At 39.9% G+C, this 25265-nt stretch overlaps 1 protein-coding gene across 10 annotated transcripts in view; it reads left to right on the plus strand.

Moving 5' to 3' along the window:
- PIGN (phosphatidylinositol glycan anchor biosynthesis class N) overlaps positions 1-24387 on the plus strand; it is a 112292-nt gene extending 87905 nt beyond the window's left edge. For 9 of the 10 annotated variants that reach the window (XM_081801083.1, XM_081801084.1, XM_081801082.1 and 6 more), the window contains 3 exons: positions 12093-12135; positions 14360-14412; positions 22369-24387. In XM_081801083.1, the coding sequence (XP_081657209.1) occupies positions 12093-12135; positions 14360-14412; positions 22369-22492 (220 nt within the window). In that variant the 3' untranslated portion in view covers positions 22493-24387. The remainder of the gene's footprint in view (positions 1-12092; positions 12136-14359; positions 14413-22368) is intronic. The other variant, XM_081801089.1, reaches the window with a different exon arrangement.
- Positions 24388-25265: the final 878 nt, after the last annotated feature.

Genomic DNA, 25265 nt, shown 5'->3' on the forward strand with positions numbered 1-25265 from the left:
TTTTTTTTTTTTTAAGATTTTATTTATTTATTTGAGACAGAGAGAATGAGATACAGAGAGCATGAGAGGGAGGAGGGTCAGAGGGAGAAGCAGACTCCCTGCCGAGCAGGGAGCCCGATGCGGGACTCGATCCAGGGACTCCAGGATCATGACCTGAGCCGAAGGCAGTCGCTTAACCAACTGAGCCACCCAGGCGCCCTGCAGTTCTGTTATTCTTGAATCAAACTGGCATATTCAGTGCTGAAAGAAATAACTAATATTAGCATAAATTTGCATATTTCTGATGAGTTTAAGCTAGAACTGGGTTTAGCATATTATTATGCATATGCCATAATAACAATTATAATTTTAAAAGGTTTTCTTCCACTATTTAAAAATAGTAGAAATTTCTTTCTAGTTTAACTATTTAGTATTTTTGCAGGATATTTACATAAATTTAACAGTGAAAACATTTATACCTTGTCAGCATCACATAAAAAATAGTTACTTAGATGCAATAAAAAGCTCGTAAATGACATGTACTTTCTTGGATCTCAGTTAGCAGATATATTTCTTTTAGCAGGAAGAACTGGTAACACATGGAATGAGAAGTAGAGGTGTGTGTGTTTGTGTGTGTGTGTTAACTGTGTCCTGAGAGCCGCACAAGGAAAAACTAAACATCAATGTAGAGAACTGAGGCAAAGGTGACTAAGACATCATAAATGTCTTCTCTTGTGACTTCTAAACCTTTACAAATTACTTGCAATGTCACAGTGACCCCTCAAATTTAATATGTCACATCCTGAACCTGGTAATTCCCTTTCTTGCTATTGACAACCAGCTCATCTTGTTTTCTTTATCTAATTCATCACACACGCCTAAGTCCATCCTTCCCACCTTGCCACTTGCTAAGTATCACTGATAGCATCTCTCCTTTTTATCCTCATTTTCAATCTCAGTATTTATATTGATAAACATTTTCTGACAACACAATTTTTGAAAGCCTAGGGGTTAAGGTGGAGGTGGCATTTATACTAATGACCGACTTGTTAGATCCATAATGCCAAGGATGAGTTCAGTATAACAGACCAGGGAATGATTCTAACTGCTTTTCTTTCAACTCATTGCTTAAGTTAGTATTAAAAAAGGTGAAGTAGAAAAGCTGTGTTCACATTATTTTATTTTGCATGACTTTAAAATTAACTTTTCTAAATATCAACAATTTATCTAGTTCCTCAACCTTGATAACTAGCTTCATCTCAAAGACTTGTGTATTTTGCATAGAGATCACTACAAGGAAGTATCTGGGCATGAAGATTACTTAGTGAATGAACCATTAAGAATGCTTTTGAGGGCGCCTGGGTGGCTCAGTTGGTTAAGCGACTGCCTTCGGCTCAGGTCATGATCCTGGAGTCCCTGGATCGAGTCCCACATCGGGCTCCCTGCTCGGCAGGGAGTCTGCTTCTCCCTCTGACCCTCCCCCCTCTCATGTGCTCTCTCTCTCATTCTCTCTGTCGAATAAAATAAATAAAATCTTTAAAAAATAAAAATTAAAAAAATTAAAAAAAAAAGAATGCTTTTGAAACTGGGGTGCCTGGGTGGCTCAGTTGGTTAAGCATCTGCCTTCGGCTTAGGTCATGATCTTGGGGTCCTGAGATCCAGCCTGCTTTGGGGTCCTGAGATTGAGCCCTGTGTCGGGCTCCCTGCTCAATGGGGAGTCTGCTTCTCCCTCTCCCTCTGCTCCCCCCCCCACTTATTTTCTCTCTCTCTCTCAAATAAATAAAATCTTTAAAAAAAGCTTTTAAAAAAAAAGATGGCTTTTGTTGTAAATAATGAAAATCTAATAGTAGCTGAGAGAAATAGGGAATTATGTGTCTCATGTAACTTGGAGTCTAGAGGTTGGCAGTGCAAAGCTGGTGTGATGTCATCAGCAACCCTGCCTTTTTGCCCTCCCTTTCTTAGGGTTTGGCCTTTCTCTTCATACCTCCATGCATCAAATCTGCCATCCAGATAGGAAGAAGGACCATTAGGGGAAGAGACAAAAAGATACGTCATCAGATTTCCCCTCCCATCAGGGAAACAGTTTCTTTCCCAAATGCCCCATCCAACAGATTTCAGATTATGTCTGAATGAGCAGAACTCTAATGAGCACAAGTTCCTTCTAACCTGGAAGGTGACTAGAGAGCAAGAAGTTGTGGATTGGAATGGGTATAGGAAACTGACAACCCAAAGTGCCTGTCACAGTTGAGGAAGACATTTTGAAGTTAATCCATTTCACAGCATGAGATAACATGGAGCTTCCTCACCTCTAGAATGCAACAAATCATAAGAGACTATGGGACAGCAGCTGAGAAAGAGAAGCAAGTTTTAGTGTTACGGAACCTGGACTGGATTGCCCAACAAAAAGAACCAAGTGGCCCTCGGAGATCTTGGAGGATAGGAGGTTTATTTAGCGCGGGTGGGCTCAGAGGAGAGTGATCTCCAAAAGTCTGAGCCCCAAGCACAAACAAAGGGGGCAATTTATACACTTCTACTTCCTCATACTTGGCACTTTTGGCACGTGCGCGAAGCAGGGCAGGGAGAAGAACCTGGAAGAGCCCTGGGGCAAGGACTGGGACTCTCGCTGGCTCGGTCGGCCATCTTAGAACACAGATTTTCCTTATCATTAGGATTACAGAAGTGTTTGACAATCAACCAAATGACGAGACCTAAAAGGGATAATTTTCTGTTCTATATTTGATTACATACTCAACTATACAAGCAAGCCATGGATAAACAATAGTGATTGAAAAAAGAATTTGGGGAGGTCAAATGGTCAGCAGTGTGATCCAGCAACCAAAAAGCTAGTTTCTCGGGGCGCCTGGGTGGCTCAGATGGTTAAGCGTCTGCCTTCGGCTCAGGTCATGATCCCAGGGTCCTGGGATCGAGTTCCGCATCGGGCTCCCGGCTCAGCGGGGAGCCTGCTTCTCTCTCTGACCCTCTCCCCTCTCATGCTGTTTCTCTCTCGCTCGCTCTCTAAAAAATAAATAAAATCTTAAAAAAAAAAAAATCTAGTTTCTCATGCCATGTAGTAACTGAAATGAATATAAGATATTTTGACACTATCATTTTAAATATACTATTTTGTCCTACTAGACGTTTTGATCTTCGGGATGGTATGCCCCCATATTTAGGAATTCAAATTTGAATCAGAATTATACCTATATTGAGGCGCCTGGGTGGCTCAGTCGTTAAGCGTCTGCCTTCGGCTCAGGTCCTGAGATTGAGCCCCGCGTCGGGCTCCCTGCTCAGCAGGAAGCCTGCTTCTCCCTCTCCTACTCCCCCTGCTTGTTTTCCCTCTCTCGCTATCTCTCTCTCTGTCAAATAAATAAATAAAATCTTTAAAAAAAAAAGAATTATACCTATATTAAATCACTTTTATTGCAAGAGCATTTTCCAGGGGAAACTATATTAAGCCAGCTTGATTTTTTAATTTATATGAAGTGAAACTAAATTACTTCCAAATATTTTAAAATTTCTTAACAAAGAAATTTGTGTTCGTTTATCTAATTTTTGTCTATCTTAAAGTCTATGAATTTTAGCTTGTTCTGGTGTGATTTCTTTTTTTTTTTTTTAAAGATTTTATTTATTTATTTGACAGAGAGAGACACAGCGAGAGAGGGAACACAAGCAGGGGGAGTGGGAGAGGGAGAAGCAGGCTTCCCGCAGAGCAGGGAGCCCAATGTGGGACTCGATCCCAGGACCCCGGGACCACGACCCGAGCCGAAGGCAGTCGCTTAACCAACTGAGCCACCCAGGCGCCCTGGTGTGATTTCTTTTAATGGTTATTATCTCCAGCAGTTCTAACTAATTTACCTAGGTCAGAGTATAGATCTGGTTTTTGTCAAGAAAATTTGCTTCCTCCATCATTATTTTGTCACTTCCAGATTTTACCCTGGTGGTTTTAGGTTTCTATGGTGTTATTTGGTGTTGTTTAGAAACAATTTTGTAGGGGCGCCTGGGTGGCTCAGTCGTTAAGTGTCTGCCTTCGGCCCAGGTCATGATCCCAGGGTCCTGGGATTGAGCCCCGCATTGCTTCTCCCTCTCCCACTCCCCCTGCTTGTGTTCCCTCTCTTGCTGTGTCTCTCTCTGTCAAATTAATAAATAAAATCTTAAAAAAAAAAGAAACAATTTTGTAGTGTTCTATGGAACCAGAAGGTAGAAGTTCAGTCAGTCTTGTGTCTAAAAAAAAAATGTCACAATATGTAGTAGTAGCCATTTTCAATTTTATTTTATGCTGATTACTTCTACCATTCATTTAGCATATGATGTTTTGAGTTTCTATTACAAGCCAGCCACTGTTCTAGCTGCTGGTAATACAGTGGTGAATAGAGCTTACCATCTACTCAGTGAGACAAATAAGAAATAAAATATTTGCCATAAAATGTCAGGTTGTGTTAAATGTCAGGAAGAAAAGTAGATCGAAGAGGAGACATTTAAGCAGAGACTGAAATAAACACAGAGTGAACCATGAAACTATATGAGAAAAGAGCACTTTTAGGTAGAGAGGGTATGGAGCATACAAAGGGCATGAGGTGAGACCGGTGTAGAGTATTTGAAGAACAGCAAGAGGACCAGCCATAAGCAGAGTGTGCTAACAGAAAAATTGTAGGAAGGACGGTTGGAGAGATAGGTAGGGGCCAGATCATATGGGGCCATTTCGGCCATAGTTTGGACTTCTGAATTTTTCCTAGTTGAGGCAAGAAGCCATTGGAAGGTCTCAAAGTCTCCTTTGTCTGTTCTATGACTAATACCTTTAGGAGGACAAGAGTAAAAGCAGGAAGATGGTTAGAGCGGAATGACCTTAATGGGTTGGTGGAAGTAGTAAGAGGTAACATTCATTATCATTTGTATAAAAACCCAGTAGCATGCATTTATTTCTTGAGTCAAGGAGTATTCATGGGACAGTCTCATAGGATCTAGGTGCTCAGTAGCTTGAAAACAGGGATAAAGTATCAAAACTAACCAGATTTTAATGGAAATATTGTTTCCAGAACAAGGAGAGTAATAATCCCATCCTACTTTCATAGTAATTTGATCACCATAAGTAGTAAACACTGTCACATTTATGCCTTCTTGTTTGACCAATATATGAATAAGTAAGGGAAACAAAGGACACATTCAAGGGAAAATGGTAAGCATGCCAAAGGCTTCCAAGAGTAGATAGTGCCTTGGGGAGACAATGCACATCATGGCTAGGAGCACAGGCTCTGAGGCCAGACTTACTATGTTTAAATTCTGCCCTTGGGGAGCCTGGGTGTCTCAGTTGGTTAAACATCTGCCTTCAGCTTGGGTTGTGGTCCTGGACTCCTGAGATCGAGCCCTGCATCAGGCTCCCTGCTCAGCGGGAGTCTACTTCTCCCTCTGCCTCTTCTCTTCCCCAACTTGTGCTCTCTCTCTCTCAAAATAAATAAAATCTTAAAAAAAAAAAAGTCTGCCCTCTCACTAGCTGTGTGACCTTGGACAACTTCTTTGTTCCTCAGTCTCCACAGAATACTTCAAAATTTGCTCTGGAAAAGCTTTTTCCTTCTTGTTAATTGAGTGTTAGATCAGACGTCATATTCTCTGATGAACTTTTCTTACCCAGCTGCCGTCCCCTCAAATTCCTAGCTAAAGTTAGGTAACTTTACCTAGGTAAAGGGAGAGCGAGAGCACACACCTGCAGGGGAAAGGGCAGAGGCAGAGGGGGAGGGAGAGAGAAACTTAAGCAGACTCCACACTGACCGTGGAGCCTGGTGCAAGGCTCCATTTCATGACCCTGAGATCACGACTTGAGCTGAACCCGAGAGTTGGATGCTTAACTGACTGTGCTACCCAGGTGCCCCATGATGAACTATTTCTTACTTTTCTATTTCACGCCCTGTTGTGGGCTCAATTATGTGCCCTCCCCTATCCCCACACCAACAAAGCATATGTCGAATGGGACTGTATTAGAGATAGGACCTTTAAAGAGATAATTAAGGTAAAATAAGGTAGGTCATGGTGGGCCCTAGTCCAATATATAAATGGTGTCCTTATAAGAAGAGGAGATTAGGACACAGAGACACACAGAGGAGAGACCATGTAAACACAAAGGGAGAACATGGCCATCTCCAAGCCAAGGAAAGAGCCTCAGAATGAGAACACCCTGCCAACACCTTGACCTCAGACTCAGCTTCCAAAACTACAAGAGAATACGTTGCTGTTTTTGAACCCCCCAGGCTGTGGTACTTTGTTATGACAGCCCAAGCAAACTAATACACATCCTATGAACTCTGAAAGGGCAGAGATTCTGGCTTTCACTGTGTCTTTAATTTTTTTTTTTTTTATTTGAGAGAGAGAATGAGATAGAGAGAGAGCATGAGAGGGGGGAGGGTCAGAAGGAGAAGCAGACTCCCTGCTGAGCAGGGAGCCTGATGCGAGACTCGATCCTGGGACTCCAGGATCATGACCTGAGCCGAAGGCAGTCACTTAACCAACTGAGCCACCCAGGCGCCCTGTGTCTTTAATTTTATCTAAAGTTTTTGTTACAAAGAGTGAAAAAGAAATCAGTATATATTAGGCACCTACCATATGCAGGCACTGTGTTAGATAATTTACATATATTAATTTTCCCAACAGTGCTCTGAAGTAGGTATTACTCTGCCCATTCTATAGATAAGGAAACTGAGGCTGAGAAGATAGTAAGTACCCTAATCAGGTGTGTCTTACTTCCAAAGGGTTGCAGAACATCATCTGTGTCCTACAATAAAATGTGGTTTTAGAACAACATTTAAAAATATCAAACCAAACTTCAAAAAAGATATTTAAAAGTCTGTTGCAAGGCGCCTGGGTGGCTCAGTTGGTTAAGCGACTGCCTTCGGCTCAGGTCATGATCCTGGAGTCCCTGGATCGAGTCCCGCATCGGGCTCCCTGCTTGGCGGGGAGTCTGCTTCTCCCTCTGACCCTCCCCCCTCTCATGTGCTCTCTCTCATTCTCTCTCTCTCAAATAAATAAATAAAATCTTTTAAAAATAAATAAATAAATAAAAGTCTGTTGCATTTAAATTGCATTTCTTTTTTTTCGTTTCCAGTTTTTATTTAAATTCTAGTTAGTTAACATACACTGTAATACTGATTTCAGGAATAGAATTTAGTGATTCATCACTTACAAATCCCTAGCGCTCATCACAACAAGTGCCCTCCTTAATACCCATCCCCCATATAGCCCATTCCCTGCCCACCTTCCCTCCACTGACCCTCAGTTTGTTCTCTTAAGAGTTTGTTCTCTGCCCTTTCCCCTGCAGTTTGCTCTCTCAGTTTGCCTCCCTCTCTTTCTTTCCCCCCGTTCCCCTATGTTCATTTGTTTTGTTTCTTAAATTTCACATATGAGTGTAATCATATGGTATTTGTCTTTCTCTGACTGACTTGTTTTGCTTAGTGTAATACCCTCGAGTTCTATCCACATCATTGCAAATGGCAAGATTTCATTCTTTTTGATGGCTGAGTAATATCCCATTATATATATATATATACACACACACACACACCACATCTTCTTCAGCCATTCATCAGTCAGTGGACATTTAGGCTCTTTCCATAATTTGGCTATTTTTTTTTTTTAAGATTTTATTTATTTATTTGAGAGAGAATGAGAGAGAGCACATGAGAGGGGTTCGGGTCAGAGGGAGAAGCAGACTCCCTGCCGAGCAGGGAGCCTGATGCGGGACTCGATCCAGGGACTCCAGGATCATGACCTGAGCTGAAGGCAGTTGCTTAACCAACTGAGCCACCCAGGCGCCCTTGGCGTGGCTATTGTTGATAATCCTGCTATAAGCATCGGGTGCATGTGTTCCTTCAAGTCAGTATTTTTGTATCCTTTGGGTAAATACCTAGTAGTACAATTGCCAGATCATAGGGTAGTTCTATTTTTCACTTTTTGAGGAACCTCTGTGTTGTTTTCCAGAGTGGCTGCACCAGTTTGCATTTCCATTAACAGTGTAAGAGGGTTCCTCTTTCTCTGCATCCTTGCCAACATCTGTTGTTTCCTGTGTTAATTTTAGCCATTCTGACAGGTGTGAGGTGATATATCATTGTAGTTTTGATTTGTATTTCCCTGATGATGAGTGATGTTGAGCACCTTTTCATGTGTCTGTTAGCCATCTATATGTCTTCTTTGGAAAAATGTCTATCTATTCATGTCTTCTGCCTATTTCTTAACTAGATTATTTGTTTTTTGGGGTGTTGAGTTTGATAAGTTCTTTATAGATTTTGGATACTCTTTATCAGATATGTCATTTGCAAATATCTTCTCCCATTCCGAAGGTTGCCTTTTAGTTTTGTTGATTGTTTCCTTCACTGTGCAGAGGCTTTTAATCTTTTTTTTTTCTTTCTTTCTTTAGAGAGGGAGAGAGAGAAAGAGAAGGAGAGAGGGGGTGAGGGGCACAGGAGAGGGAGAGAGAGCATCTTAAGCAGGCTCCACACCCAGTGCGGAGCCCAACAAGGGGCTTGATCTCACAACCCTGAGATCATGACCTGAGCTGAAATCAAGAGTCAGATGCTCAACCAACTGAGCCACTCAGGCATCCCAAGAAGTTTTTTATCTTGAAGACCCAGTAGTTCATTTTTGCTTTTGTTTCCCTTGCCTCTGGTGATATGTCTAGTGAGAAGTTGCTATGGCCAGTGTCAAATCCTATGCTCTCCTCTAGGATTTTGATGGTTTCCTGTCTCATATTTAGGTCTTTCAACTGTTTTGAATTTACTTTTGTGTATGGTGTAAGTAAGTGGTTCAGTTTCATTCTTCTGCTTGTTGCTATCCAGTTTTCCCAACACCATTTGTTGAGGAGACTGTCTTTTTTCCATTGGATATTCTTTCCTGCTTTGTCAAAGATTAGTTGACCATATAGTTATGGGTCCATTTCTGGATTTTCTCTTCCATTCCATTGATCTATGTGTCTGTTTTTGTGCCAGTACCATACTGTCTTAATGCCTGCAACTTTGTAATATAGCTTGAAGTCTGGAATTGTGATGCTTCCGGCTTTGCTTTTCTTTTTCAAGGCTGCTTTGGTTGTTTAGGGTCTTTTGTGGTCCCATATAAATTTTAGGGTTGTTTGTTCTAGCTCTGAAAAATTCTGGTGGTATTTTGATGGGGATTGCATTAAATATGTAGATTGCTTTGTATTTGTTTTTTTTCTTCTTGTCTCAGAAGAACTAGAGCCATAGGGTGGAATTTTTGTTTCACTGATTTTGATTCAAAGAAGGAAAGCATTTTGTAGTAATTGGGGCTGTGTAAATTGGGGTGGATTCAGTAACTGGAACCATTAAAGCCCATGCTAGACAGAGTTTTCATTGGGATTGTTACTTTGAGAATTGGTGTTTTGTTCAGAAGGTTTACTCAATGACCATTGTGTTCTCCACAAACTCTTAGTTTAACACACTTATTGTATGTCTGTTTTGTCAGACTTGTGAATGATACATAACACTTCAATTAGATATGGTAAGTCTGACTTGTGCTATATGTCTGTGTATGTGAACTATTGAGTTACATTTCTATATTTCAAACCTATAGTTAGAAAAACAATTATGTCTAAAAGAGAAGTCAAGGATGATTTTAAAATAAGCATACTAACTTTAGACTAGTTGAAATGGAACTGTGTAATGCAATTCAATAATTGATCATATGAGTTTTCCCTGGAGGAAATACTTTTTTAGAACATTAAGTTTGTAAGTGAGATGAGAGAAATCTACAGCTTTCTTGCAGCTCTGTATTGTACATAAAAATTTTAAAATCTGAGAACACTTTTCATTGTTGTTTTCTGTTTGGACTTAAGAGAAAAGCACTAGATGACAAAAATGATTTACATTTTTTCCCCTTTTATTACCTAATTGCTGTGATACCTTAATGGGGGAGGGAAATTTGTCCATTTCTTCGGCAAATAAAAAAGCTAAGATTCTGTATTACACATGAGCATTAAGTTCTTCATTGCCTTGTTAAGGAAATCAAGGAGGCATGCTGTGATTTTTTTTTTTTAATCTTGACCAAAATCTTACACCTTACATAAAAATTAACTCAAAATAGACCAGATTCAAACTTTTAGGAAAAGCATAAGAGAAAAATCTTTGAGACTTGGGCTAGGAAAGAGTTAGGCTTGACATTAAAACCATGATCTGTGTAAGGCAAAATTGATAAATTGGACTTCATCAAAATTAAAAACTCTTGCTCTACAAAAAAGAAGACCCTATTAAGAGAATGAAAAGACAAGCTACATACTGGCAGAGAATATTTACAAACTATGTATCTGATCAAGGACTATTATCCAGACTATATAAAGAACTCTCAAAACTCAACAGTAAACACCAAACAATTTAATGAGAAAATGAGCAAAAGATCTGAGCATATATAGATGGCAGTTGAAGCTGTTCAACATCGTTAATGACTAAGGAAATGCATATTAAAACCACAGTGAGGGGGCACCTGGGTGGCTCACTCGGTTAAGCGTCTGCCTTCAGCTCAGGTCATGATCCCAGGGTCCTGGGATTGAGCCCCGTATCGGGCTTCCTGCTCAGCAGGGAGCCTGCTTCTGCTTCTCCTTCTCCCTCTGCCTGCCACTCCCACTGCTTGTGCTCTCTCACTCTGTCAAATGAATAAATAAAATCTTTAAAAAAAAAACAACACAGTGAGGTATCATTATACAGCGATCAGGATAGCTAAAAATAGAAAGTAGTGACACCAAATGCTGGTAAAGATGCAAAGAAATTGCTCTCATATATTGCAGATGGGAACATGTATTGTATAACCACTCTGGAAAGAGTTTTAGTTTCTTATTTTTTTTAAAGGTTTTATTTATTTATTTATTTGTCAGAGAGAGTGAGCGAGAGCACAATCAGGGGGAGCGGCAGGCAGAGGGAGAAGCAGGCTCCCCGCTGAGCAAGAAGCCCGATGTGGGACTCCTCTCAGGACCCCGGGATCAAAACCTGAGCCAAAGGCAGGCACTTAATGAACTGAGCCACCCAGGAGTCCCATGGAGTTTTAGTTTCTTATTAAACCAAACATGCAACTGCCATAAGATCCAACAATTACATCCTGTGGCATTTTTCCTAGAGAAATAAGAACTTATGTTTGCATAAAAAACTGTACTTGAGTGTTTATAGCAGCTTTATTTGTAATGTCTTTCAGTGTTTGAATTGTTAAGCAGACTGTGGTACATCCATAAATGGAGTACTACTCAGCAGTTAAAAGGATCTAACTATTGATACATTACAATACCTTAGATGAATCGCAAAGGAATTATGCTGAGTGAAAAAATATAATCCCAGCAGGTTACAAAGTGTTATATAAATGATTCTACTTATATAACACTCTTGAAATGACAAAATTATAGAAATGGAGAACAAATTAGTGGTTTTCAGGGATTAGAGATTAGGCAGGGGGTTGGTGCAGGGAGGATAGATGTAGCTATAAAACAGTATCATGAGGGATCCTTGTAATGATGGAAACATTCTGTATCTTGACAGTGTCAGTGTGGATATCCTGGTTGTGATATTGAACTAGAGTTTTGTAAGATACTGCCTTGGGGGAAACTAGGCCAGGGGTACATGAGATCCTTCTATATTATTTCTTGTAATTGCATGTGATTATCTCAAAATAAAAAGTTTAATTAAAAATCATAATTCTGGGCACCTCAGTTGGTTAAGGTCCAACTCTTGACTTCAGCTCAGGTCATGATCTCAGGTTCATGAGATCAAGCCCTGCATCAGGCTCCGTGCTGAGCATGGAGCCTGCTTGGGCTTCTCTCTCTCCTTCTCCCTCTTCCCTTTCCTCCACCCCTTCCTCCTCTCCTTCTCTCTCTCTCCAAAATAAATAAATAAAAATCATAATTCACATCCCTTTCCTACCATTGAAACAAATATTCAAAATGTTAAATAGCATTTTTGAATTCCAGACTATACTGTGGGACAGTTGTCCATTATAATGTGAATAGAGCCCTTGTCTAAAGTAGTATTTTCAGAAGCAAAAATACTAATAGAGAATTATTTGATTATTCTCATTTTTATTTTAATGTGCTTTAAAAATGTGCCAGTTCTATTATGTGTAATCTTTCTTTATTTTTTTTCCAGCCTTTTTCTCATGGTTCTCATCATATCAGACATTATGGCTTTGGTAAGGCATTACTGGATATTCAGTATAAATAAGATTGAGAAACTAAGTGCTGGTTTAATTTAATCAAGAGAAATCTGAATGCATTTCTGTGCATGAAGTCTTTAGATATTAAGTTATAAGTGCTGGCGTAATTTACACATATAAATTACTTTCTTTTTATAAATGACTTATGCAGGAAGAGTATTCTTCTGAAGGTGTCAAAAGACTTCTTACTTGATTTATTTGCATCTGTCATTTTATACCTAGTCTTCCATGGTGCATTGTGTCTGAAATGAGCCTTCCATAGGAAGTTCACAGAAAAAGCTAACTTTAGATTTAGGTAATACATCATTTTCCTACTTGAAATGTTGATTTCTCTAACCCTTTTCTGAGATTGAGAAAATGGAGGGAAGGAAGGAAGGAAAGAAGAAATAGAGCTTTTCAAGTGGGAAGATGTTACCAAGTTAATGACTCTTATAAGTGAGTTCTGAGTAAGGAGCATGCAGGTGGGCCTCTTGTACGTAGTGTATTAAGAAAAAGAACCTACTTTACACCTACGAATTCAGGGGGTTCTCAAAACTGCCCTCAGGTTTGATAATTCACGAGAAGGACAAAACTCACGGAAAACTATTATATTCACAGTTATGATTTATTGTAGGAAAGTATACAAATTAAAGTTATCCAAGGGAAGAGACTCAGAAGGCAGAGTCTAGGAAGGGTCCGGATGTGGAACTCTGGTCCTCTCCCTGTGGAGTCAGGACAGCATTACTGTTCCAGCATTGATGTGTGATGTTCATAGGGAGTACTGCCAACGAGGCTCACAAGAGCCTCAGTTGTTCAACTTTTTAATGAGGATCAATCACATTTTGTCCCCATGACTGACCTTTAATGTTCACTCCTTCTAGAGGTGGTACCTGATAGCACATGGCCTGAAGCCCCCAATATAAATCACATTATTAGACTGTCCAGTGGCTAAGGCCCCAAGGCAAAATACTCCCATCAGGCATGGCATTCCATGGGCCTAGAAGTCACTCTAGGTAGCTGAAGGCAAAGGCCAGATTTCTCTTTGGGTAAAGCTAATACTTCACTATATAACATCCTATGCTAGAACTGATTGGAGACACCAAGTAGTCTAACTTCCCAATCAGATTCCTAGTCACTTGATTTAGGTGAGAGCATTTTTGTGTTCTGTTGAACTGGATATCCATTATATATCTGAAATTGACCAAACATAATAATGCTAGAACAAATCAGCTTTCAGTTTTGCTCACAAAGAGCAAGATATGTTAACGGAAGGGAATTTAAATTCTCTGATTAATTTTGTAAAGAGTCAGATTGCTTTCTTTAGCTTACGAAGCCATTTGTGACCTAGCTTCTGCTTACTTGACCAGCATCATCTCCAACCTTGTTCTGTCCACACCTGCCTCCTCACCTGTACCTGCCGCGCTCCCCCTGGACTCTTGACATTTACATAGGTTTCTCCCTCTGTCAGAAACATACTTCTCCTCCGATCTCCTCAGACTCCTCTTTCACCTGATTCTTACTTTTTACTTAGATTTTTAGACTCTTTATTGGGACAGCCTTCCCTTATACTCCATCTGGGGTATGTTCCCCTTCCTTTGTGCTCCCATAATTGCCTGTCTTTTCCAGTGATAACACTCATCTCTCTCTCTCCCTCTCTCTCTGTCTCTCTCTCTCTTACACACACAAACACACACACACACACCTGATAATTTGATTGAATTATTCACTAGGTTATACAACTCCCAAAAGAGATTTTATCTCCAGGACCTAACACAGTGATTAGCACATAGTAGGCTGTCAGTAGATATTTCTTGATAAATGGATGATATGGCTTTTTTTTCACTGAGGTCTTTGGTATTATTCGTGTCTTTTATTAAAATCAGTAGAGTCTTCAACTTTTGATCTCGGGGTCTTGAGTTCAAGCCCCACGTTGGGCTTAGAGCTTACTTAAAAAAATTAAGTTGGTTATCTTTATTTTTAGCTATTCATAAATGTCACTTTTGTGTTCATTTGATCAAATAGTAATGCTACGTCTGGCTTTTAGGCTATTGCTCATTTTAGTCCAAGCAGAAATTTCTATAAAGAACATATTCTTATAGATTCTAGTCAGATAGTGGTTATAAGAGGTCAGAAGTCTGAAACTGATAATCCTAAAATAGTTTTTCATCTGAATGAAAATACCTTTGTTTTTAATGGAGCCATATTTTGTTTTATTTTACAGCATTTTTTCTTCTTAGTCAAGGATTATGGAAGCTGGCTTGATATTGGAACAAGGTGCAGTATATAATCACATTGAAATTCTTAAGAATACAGTGAAAAAATAATAACTTGACATCTTAGTAGAAGGTACCAATTTGATTTTTGAGGTAAACGTAGCAAGTAGCAATTATTTTAAGCTTCTGGATGTGAGACATGTCTCTCCAATTCTTAACATTAACACATTAGCAAATGTTTTCTTGGGATGATGTGGGGATAGATGCTAACTCTGGAGAGAACTATAGAACAGTGGGAAGGTGCAAGGGAAACTGTGAATCTGATCTGGGTTTTCAGAGACTGTCCTCATAATCTGTCAGTCTCTTTAGAAAAATGATGCACTCAGTGGCAGTATGGATTTTGTGTCAATTTAAATTGTGTGTAATCCTTATCTGCCTCTTAAAATCTTTAATATGAGAACATTTAACATGTGAGACCTTACAACAGTGTTCTAGTATAACATGAACAAAAAGTCAGTTTTTTCTTTAATATGATTTGAATATGAATGATTGCCATAATCTGTTAAATTTCTTCTCTTTGAGAAATAAAGCAAAGTCAGTCCTTTTGCCTTTTTGTTTTCAAATGCATTCGGAGACAATACTTTTTTTTTTAAAGACTTTATTTATTTATTTGACAGAGAGAGAGAGAGAGCAGGAACACAAGAAGGGGAAGTGGGAGGGGGAGAAGCAGGCCTCCTGCCAAGTAGGGAGCCCGACGCGGGGCTCGATCCCAGGACCCTGGGATCATGACCTGAGCCAAAGGCAGACATTTAACAACTGAGCCACCCAGGTGCCCCCGGAGACAATACATTTTTATAGACTGCTTTTTTTTCATTAGTCAATATTTATTTAGCACTTGTGTTGCTGGAAATTGCATAGGTTTGGGTGAGACTGTGTTAGACATTCTCTCCTCTGTTCCTACCTCTTGGCAGCTCACTTCTGGTCCTGCTTTCTTATTTATATACACGTTTGCCTCCCTGCCTCATCTGATTTGAATCTTCTTCATTCCATATGTGCCAGGCATGTAAAAGGTGTCCCTAGATCATTTTGCTTTCATTACTCTTAAGCTTGAATGCTTAGGGAGAGTTTTGACGTCTCTCTCTCTCTCTCCAGCCCTCTGATCCCAGAGTGTCCAGACAAGATAGTGGGTTAGAACATGGGCTTTAGACCAGAGCACCTGGGCTTGGACAACTTCAGCCACATTTTAGCTACGAGACCATCAGCAAGTGACTTAAACCCTCTCATCTCTCCCCTGTCTCGTGTAGTTGTCTGAATGGATGACTCCACGTGGAGCATTGAGCACAGTGCCCGGCATCTAAGAAGTTTCAGTAAAGGCAGCTATTTAGTATTGATGTTATTCTGTGGTTCTATTTTTTATCCTTCAGAGTGTTTCCTGTGTTTGACATACATCTCCTTACTCTCTCCGACGTTTGATTAATTTTCTTTCATTTTAGACATACGCCAGAATTTTGTTTGGGACATATTCTCGTAAAATATAGTATTTTTGTGTGTGAGACTTTTTGGGTTTTTTTTGAGACTTTTTATTTTTAATTGTAAAATATAGATAACAAAATTTACCATCTTAACTTCTTTTAAGTGTACATTTCAGCAACATTAAGTAAATTCACACTGTTGAGCAGTATCACCATTATCCATCTCCAGCACTGGGAATTAGGGTGAGCTGAACTGTAAAAGGGAATGTGGGAACTTTTGGGGTGATGGAAATGTTCTTTGTCTTAACAGTGAGGATGGTTATGTGGTGTACCATGTGTTAATACTCATCTAACTGGACACTTAAAATAGTCCCATTTTCTTACATATAAATAATTCCTTAAAGATGACTCATAAGGAAAAATAGAAGAAAAACTAATAGAAGAAAAAATAACTATCTAAAAGTGAAATTAGTAGGATATAGTATAAGTATGCTCAGTTCTTCTCTTTCCTAGCAGGGACTTAATATATAATGTTTTAAATTGATGTATCAATAAATAGCAACATAAAGATACTAATTCATGGTAAGGAGGTAACCGCCAGAAGATCTAAAAAGAGAAGTGGCCAAAGCAGTTGTCTTGAGAAGTAGGGAAGGAGGAATGAGGATTGTCGGTTTTCATCGTAAATCTTTCTCCACTATTTTACGTTTTTAATACTGCATGTTTGACTCTGATAAAAATTAAAGAGAAAGGAATAAATGAAATGGGAGGTCAAGAAGTAGAGTTTAAGTATAGACCACTTTTTCAAGCTTCGTTAGAAAGGAAAGGAGAAATGCAGGGCAGTAACCACATGGAATACCCTCATATCTCTCTGAGATTTTATCGTCCTTTCATTTCACTCATGAGCGTGAAGAATGATATTATAGTTGGAAGGAGTGAATGTCCCTCAGTACATCAATTCTAATTGCCCTCTGTCAAATCTGAAGTTCTGGAGTCAGTACTGGGGCCCAAATGGAGTAAGCTTGTTTAGAGTAGAGTAGAGGCAGAGACTTACCCACAAGGTCAGAGCAAAGCTGTGCATTGCAACACAGAGTAGGAGTCCTGAAAGACATGATGAAGGCAGTTCAGAGACCGGGCAATCGGTTTGCATTAGATAAAGGCAAAATAAGACAGAAGCTCGAACTTGAATAGGAGGTCTAAGCTGTCAGTCAAAGGATTGCCCCCCCGCCGTCCCACCTCTGCCACAACTGACCAACCTTTGTGTTGTGCTGCAGTGTTTAAGGATCTTCCAGCACATTATTTCATGCGATCTTTATCACAATGCTGTAAAGTAGATATTCTTCACAGTAGATATATTTAGTGTCTTCATTTTAGAGATGAGAACACTGTGGCCCATTTTAGAGATGAGGAGAGTGTGACTCGCCTGTGTCACAGACTGGTGAATGATGGAGCCAGGCGCGGAGGGCAGCGCTTCAGTAGCCAAGGCTGTAGAATCCCCACTGCCCCTCACTGCCTCTACGACAGGGAATTTCCCGAAGTCTTTGTTTTGTGACTCTCATAAATCTTTTTTAAAAGTGGCTTTGTGTCTGATCCTGTGTGTGATTGTTGCAAAGGAACCATTCACTGCAGAGTTTTGATAACATACGTTTTGGATTTGAAGGAGAAAGAAATATTGATTAGGAGGGTATGAGCCAGAAGTAGATTGTGTCCTTTGATGCACAAAAGTTTTAAATTTTTATGTAGTCCAATTTATCTATTTTTATTTGTGTTACCTGTGCTTGCTTGATCCTTTTTAAAAGAGGCTTTGAGCCATTGCAAAACTTGTATTTAACATCTAGCATGACATTCTTCCTGGCACTTGCGTGGTACCTCCAGGCCTATTTCTTGCATTCCTTTACACAACCATCATGGGAATAAAGTGTTCATCAGAGCACAAAATAATTGCAGAACGAGAGACTATAGATGCATAAGACAAACACTGAGCATCATTCAAACCAAGGGAAACAGGATGGTGCATCAGCCCTCGCGGGTCGAGAATGTGTTGATGACCCCCGCTCTGCAGTACTAACCATCAGAAAAGGATGTTAACTCCATGTTTCAGTACTGTAATTTATTGATGATACTTATTAAAATATGATATAATTGATTCATGCTATGCAGTGTAAAAACTATGCTGTAGAAATATTTTGTGGTAATGGTTCTTTTTGTAATGGGAGCTGCCCTCCACACACAGTGACAAGTGCAGGTTTACCTGGAACGGTCCTGGATTATGTCTCTTGTCCTGGTGCACTCCGTCACTCTGACAAAATCCAGAAGGGACAGCAAGGTGATAAAGGCACAGCCAGTTAGTAAGTTAGGTTAAACCACAGTTCATCTCAGTCTCAGTGCTTTGTCCTCACAGATCTAACTCCTGTCAGTGAAATGGGGTGCTTGTTCTGAGAGACTTCTTGAAGGCGGGTGTAATAGGGGACTTCAGAGCTCGGGTTCTGTTCATCAGGCTGAAAGCAATGAATGATCCTCCATAAATTCCCCACACAGTCTCCTGGTCATCCCTGCTGAAATACCTCCTTGCTCTGCTGTTTGTCTTCTTTGTCTCTTCTTATAACATCCAAAAAATGCCCTCTTGACAAAGGAAGATGATTGCAGAGGGGAGGTGGGGGATGGAAGGGGTGGGGATGGGGAAACAAAATGAAAATCTGAGTTAGAAAAATTAGGCTTTCTAAATGGAATTGCCCAGATTGAGGCTGCAGGGGGACATTTTTGATTTGCTGCTGCTCCTGTCGAAAAGTTAGAATTCTAGAATCTTCTCTGGGTATCCTGTATAGCAGTGATGGCATGTACCGCCTTGGGGACCCATGTGGGACAGGTCTGATGGGCATGAGTGGTGCATGCATCTTCATCAGCGTCTAATTTATTGCCAGGAAAAGGCTTGGATAATGGCTGGAAAATATGCTTCAAGATTCAAAGCTAAAACACCATATAATAGGGTTCACGTTATCAAAACTTCATTATTGGGGCGCCTGGGTGGCTCAGTCGTTGAGCGTCTGCCTTCGGCTCAGGTCAGGATCCCAGGGTCCTGGGATCGAGCCCCGCGTTGGGCTCCCTGCTCTGCGGGAAGCCTGCTTCTCCCTCTCCCACTCCCCCTGCTTCTGTTCCCCCTCTCTCTGTGTCTCTCTCTGTCAAATAAACAGATAAAATCTTAAAAAACAAAACAAAACAAAACTTCATTATTGTACTTTTTCCTGCATTCTGTTTGTGAGAATGTTGCTTTTAAGTTTTGGGTTTCTAATTATTCCTGTGTGAATGTATATATGAAAAGCTGAGATGTTTCTTGTCATGTTGCAGATATTACTAAATTTATTGGCAGAGTTTCCTTAATGGGATCCAGAGTTATTTGAATTGTGCTCCTGCGGTGGTTTCCCTTTGTGACAAATTTTATTTCTAAACTCCTTTTTATTAGTAATATAGTTAATAACTTCAGCCATAACATGCCTATTATATACAGGAATGGAATGTTGTCCTTTTGTCCTTACTACTTGATTGCTTTATGAATACAGAAATGGTGAGAATGTGTCCCAGAATTCTAGAGAGGAGTGGGAGCTCACCAACCCCATGAATGTGGTCTGCACCTATCTGTAATGGTCATAGTGTCATCATGGTGATTGCAGTGGGTTTTCAAAATAGGTTTGAGAGATTCCTCAGCTGTTCGTTTCAGGTTAACAAATAAGTAATAGGGGCGCCTGGGTGGCTCAGTCGTTAAGCATCTGCCTTCGGCTCAGGTCATGATCCCAGGGTCCTGGGATCGAGCCCCGCATCGGGCTCCTTGCTCAGCAGGAAGCCTTCTTCTCCCTCTCCCACTCCCCCTGCTTGTGTTCCCTCTCTCGCTGTGTCTCTCTCTGTCAAATAAACAAATAAAATGTTTAAAAAACAAAACAAATAAGTAATAGTTTGTTTAAAAATGAAGAGTGTATTATTAGGGCATGAGACAGTGTTTATGGGTGTAGTCCAGTATGTTTAAAAATGCATCTTCAGAGCAGATTTTAGCAGAATTAAATTGAGACTCTTAAAGGAATAGACTGCAGTCAGTGTAGGCAGCTGCGCCTGTGGCTGTGAGCTCAGTGGTTCTCTGGAGAACCTTGTGGCATCAGGTATTCTTTTAACAGCCGTGTGAAGAATATCCTGCCCAGGCCATAAAACCGAGTTGGGCTGACAGAGCTACAATTTAGTATTTTCTTCTTTTGATCTTTTACACTGTATCTTCATTCATAGCGGGTCGTAAACTTCACAGAGTCCTGCCCTTATATGGCATCCTGAAAGAAGTGCATTTCTTAAACTAGAGAAAAAAATCCCTTTGAGGTAATCTTCATAACTATAAAAACATATTTAAATTTATGTTGTAAATGTATTTGGTATGAGGTGAATAGAGTCGGCATCATCAGTTTGGTTTGATTTGATAGTGGTGTTCATTTGGCCATTGTTTCCTACGTGCACTATTGTTATACCTTATTAAAATACAAATGACAACTAAAGTATCATTTCTCTCTAGATATAATGATAACTTCTCATTATGTTCAATACTATCTTAATATCCTCCTAAATGTAATTAATAAGTGCCATAAATGCTTTTACTCTTATAATGAATACTAAGCTTTATTAAAATCAGTGATTCTCGGTATGCCTGAGTGGCTCAGTTGGTTAAGCAGCTGCCTTCGGCTCAGGTCATGATCCCAGGGTCCTGGGATTGAGTCCCTCGTGGGGCTCCCTGCTCAGTGGGGAGCCTGCTTCTCCCTCTCCCTCTGCCTGCCGCTCCCCTTGCTTGTGCTCTCTCTCTGACAAATAAAATCTTAAAAAAAAAATCAATGATTCTCAAACTTTTTCTTCTCCAATGCATGTGACAGAGATGACCTACTTCTGTTGCCCATTACCCTGATTGAAAAGTACAGTTAGCCTTTCAGCACCCCTTGTACAGGCTGAACAGGCCCTCCTGGTGCCTCTGTATGCCCCTCCGCACAGAGACCTAGCCCTCTGCCATCACACATGTGCACCTTGAGAATACCTGATGTCAAAATAGTGAAGGGAAGAGTGGGAACAGCTAAACTCATTTCAAGTTGAAATTGGATGCTCCTTTAACTCTGCTGTGCTAAGATGATACCAAGACTTGATTGATGGAAAATACCACAAGCTGAATGGCTTATGGCTCCACTGCTTGAAGATGATGAGCTTCACAACTGTTTCCTACCAATAATGTTGGCTTAAATGAGCCCAAAGTTTGTGATTTCAGGCCACTGTAAAGAGATAAGTGATCTGTGAAATACCTTTTATAGATAGACTTCTACTAAATTTGAGGATAGCCACCTACCTACTGGTTTTATGAAACTTATTAAGAAATCAAGTCATATTTAATATTATTTATACTAAAGTAATTTAAAATGTTAAGAGTGTTTTAGGTAATTTAAAGTATTAAAAGTGGGGTGCCTGGGTGGCTCAGTTGGTTAAGCGACTGCCTTCGGCTCAGGTCATGATCCTGGAGTCCTGGGATCGAGTCCCGCATCGGGCTCCCTGCTCAGCGGGGGGTCTGCTTCTCCCTCTGACCCTCTTCCCTCTTGTGCTGTCTCTCATTTTCTCTCTCAAATAAATAAATAAAATCTTTTAAAAATAAATAAATAAAAATAAAGTATTAAAAGTGATAGAAGTCTAAAAGAGCAAAGTCTGGGAGACAGTAGCTTTGACTTGGAGATTAATGAAGAAATGTATCCTTCTACCTTTGTTTAGATGCCTTGACTATAAAACTTTTACTTCCCTGAATTTGAATTTGGGTAATGTGTGTCTGTGTGTGTGGTTGGTAGTTCTGTTAAAGTACTTCTAACTTTTGTCAAAGCATAGGATGGCCTGCTCTAGAATGTCAGAATACTTAAACCTGGGGACAGTGACCTTATATTGGTGACAAACACACAGGCCCTGCCAGTATCATTCAGATATTTTCATGACATATTACAGTTGTTGGAGAGATCTCAAAATACCATTTATGTTCATCACTACTTCTGTAACAAATTTGTTTTTTTAACATTTGGTATCTATTTCAAAATCATTGGTGGGATGCCTGGCTGGCTCAGTTGGAAGAGCAGGAGACTCTTGGTCTCAGAGTAGTGAGTTCGAGCCCCATGTTGGATGTAGAGATTACTAAAATAAACTTGATGGGGCGCCTGGGTGGCTCAGTCGTTAAGCGTCTGCCTTCGGCTCAGGTCATGATCCCGGGGTCCTGGGATCGAGCCCCGCATCGGGCTCCCTGCTCAGCGGGGAGCCTGCTTCTCCCTCTCCCCCTCCCCCTGCTTGTGTTCCCTCTCTCGCTGTCTCTCTCTCTGTCAAATAAATAAAATTCTTAAAAATAAATAAATAAATAAATAAATAAACTTGAAAAAATCATTGGTATCTTTTGTAATTCTGTGTATTTTATGTGTACATTTAGAAACATTATTTAGAGGGATCTTATGTTCCTTCCCACATATGTTCTCTCTTCCCGTAACATGTTTCTTTTTCTCCTTCTGTAGCATCAGCCAGTACGTGATTGTCATGTCTATGACCATCGTCCTGGTGTTTCTCAATGGCCTGGCACACCTGCTCACAACAAAGAAACTCGAACTCTGTGGCAAACCCAAAAGCCACCTCATATGATGTTACCGAAGCCATCATTCAACATCTGGATCCTGTTTCTCATTCGCCTTTTAAACCAAACTCTTATCGAGGATTCAGTAAGAAAATGGATATTGATATACAGCATATTCTGCTCCTACAAAGAAAATTTTTTGTGGAATTCTGAATTTACAGGGTGTCTGGAATAAAGGAGCTTCCATTTTCTTTAGGTCTTGTACGTGTGAAATAGTGGTTCTATCGTGGAAAAGCATAGTAAACTTACTCCATTTGCATTTTCTTCCTGTAGCTGGCAGCTCTTCTCACTGATGTTCAGAGCACCTGTAACAGTCTGGTCACCAACTCTGCAACTCCCCATACATGCAAAGGAGGATGTGCTCCCGTGGGGGCTCCTGATCAATCCAAAAGCAATGATGGCGAAACTCGGGAGGACATCACCAGGTGGCACCGTAAATATTTATCAACTCTCAGCACTGCTTTTGCAAGTAGTTCTAACTACTGAATCATAACACTAGAAAGACAATCAGGATCTGTTACTTCCTGAAGCTTCAGTGGAAACCAATGCTGCCAGGTGTTTGTCGTTTTCCTTCAGTGCGCTCCAATACCGTCTTAGCGCTGTTTCCAGGGTGTTCATCGTGTATCAGCCAGGTGCGGGTTTGACCTTCACTCCTTTTTTTTTTTTTTTTCATTTCTGGATTCCCATTGGAATTTCTGGAGATGGAAAGGTAGAAAATGCTTGGTATTTGTGTCTAGTTCAGGGGAAAATTTTTTAAAGGATAAATTTTTAATTGTAGACTTACTATCTATTACCCCCATACCTTTTATCATGTATTGTTTCAACAGAATTCTTGAAGTCAATGGTTAACTTTCTGACCATATCACAGAAATGATTGTTAACATTGCTTATCTTTCTGGTTGTAAGATTCTAGCCCAAAGGACTAGAGTCCTCTCATTTAATTTAAATTTCCATCTGTAAACTAATTCTAATGGACAAAATATTTTAAGAGTAATTTTTATTTGGATTTTTCATAAAGTGACCTTTATATATCACTGTAGAGTTGGCCTTTTGCCCACTGTGTGCCCGTCGGATTTTGGCTGATGCTAAGCTTTGCTGGTCTGAGTCTCATTTTAAAAAAACAATTGCTTTGAATTAAATTATAGCATTACTAACTCACATTAATGATGAAGAAGCCCTCTACAAATTACTATATTTTTCAAATTGGCAAGCGAGTGAACAAATACAATTTAGAAGATTCGAAAATCAGTTTGGCAAAATGTGCTTTCTTAATTTCTGCTTGTGATGAAGTGTGGTTATAATTTGTGTGTAATAGTACTTCATGAGATACCAGTGACAGCGCCATTGTCAGAAAAGAAAGATTGATGTCAGTATAAGACCACATGCATCAGTCTGTAATATAAAATTTCTGTCAACAACTAAGAAGCTGCTGTTAGCCGGCGATGATATTGGCAGATATAAAACCCATGAACTTTCACATTGTCTCAGAGGATTTTTAATCTGTTTTTAAACAAGTCAGAGAAAACTGACTTTATAAACACTTAACCATTTAACTCCTTTTATACCTATTTTTACCTTCCATCTTTTCCCAGATTTTCACACAGAGGGATTAATGAATATTTTATTATGGCATTGTAAAAGATGCTCAGTGCTTTACCTTTATTTTGTTCTTCGAAGCGCATCTTTTCCTAATATTGTTTTGAGTCAGTATGCGCTTATAAAACAGGACTATGTACTTGCAGCCACAGGCTGACCTTGCTACACTGTGTACTAGATGCCTCAGACTTGCTTGGAAAACAGTTTGCTAGAGGGGCCTTTTCTGTTTTGCAGCTTGTCAAATATCTTAAAGTGTTTTGAAACATATTTTTATATTAGCAGAAAAAATAAATATGATTTAAATATATTTCTGTTTAAGGCATTCACTTTTTCATTCTAACTGTTAATACCAGATCTCCAAATCAAAACTTAAGACATTTGCTGGTTAACATTTGCTTAAGTTAGGAATTCCTGTAAGAATTAAAGGGTGCATATCAGATTGAGAAAATACTGAACAAAAAAGCCAGGGACCATGACTAAATCTTGGAGGATACTCCAAGGACTTCAGAAACTAACTGCAGTCTATCCATAATCAATCAGTGTTTTAGTTCTCTGTATTATTATATTTAATGTGCACTATTTAGAACATAAAATGCTTTTTTTATTTTGGGGGGAAATAATGTTATTAAATAGTAATATATTTTCATAATAATTCCCGTAAAATGACCTAACAATGATAGAGCTGGACTACATACCTAGATACCTATTCATCACTCACAATATTGTTTCTTACCAAAAACTCATTCCAATTTCAGCCAACTCACATATTAGGAGCATATATGTCTCCTATCCCCATCCCCACCCCCTACTTTTATACACTTGTAGTAGATTAAGGATTCCTTTGCTCCCCCACCTTTGATACATACCTCTGCCATCAAAAATGTGATTTCTGATGGAGCTGGCCCAGGGGTGGGGGAAGAGTTATGGGGGCGGGGGGGGGGGGGCTGTCTCCAGATAGAGGCAGTAGCTCTGCAAGGTTCCAGCTCTCCTGGGGAGGACCTGGGGAGCTCCTCTTAGATAAATCCTAGACATCATCTGATCCAGGGGGCTGAAGGGAGTGAGCTAAATCGGCTCAGTCATTTGGAGTGGACCCCCTTTTGGCAGTTCTGAGGACTCCTTTAAGAGAACAGAGAGAACTGGGTAATTTCTCACCTTTTCAGAGTCATTCTTTATATATCTACATTT

The sequence above is a fragment of the Leptonychotes weddellii genome, chromosome 13 (assembly GCF_054177405.1).
Source record: "Leptonychotes weddellii isolate Sample4059 chromosome 13, ASM5417740v2, whole genome shotgun sequence".
Taxonomy (NCBI): Eukaryota; Metazoa; Chordata; class Mammalia; order Carnivora; family Phocidae; genus Leptonychotes; species Leptonychotes weddellii.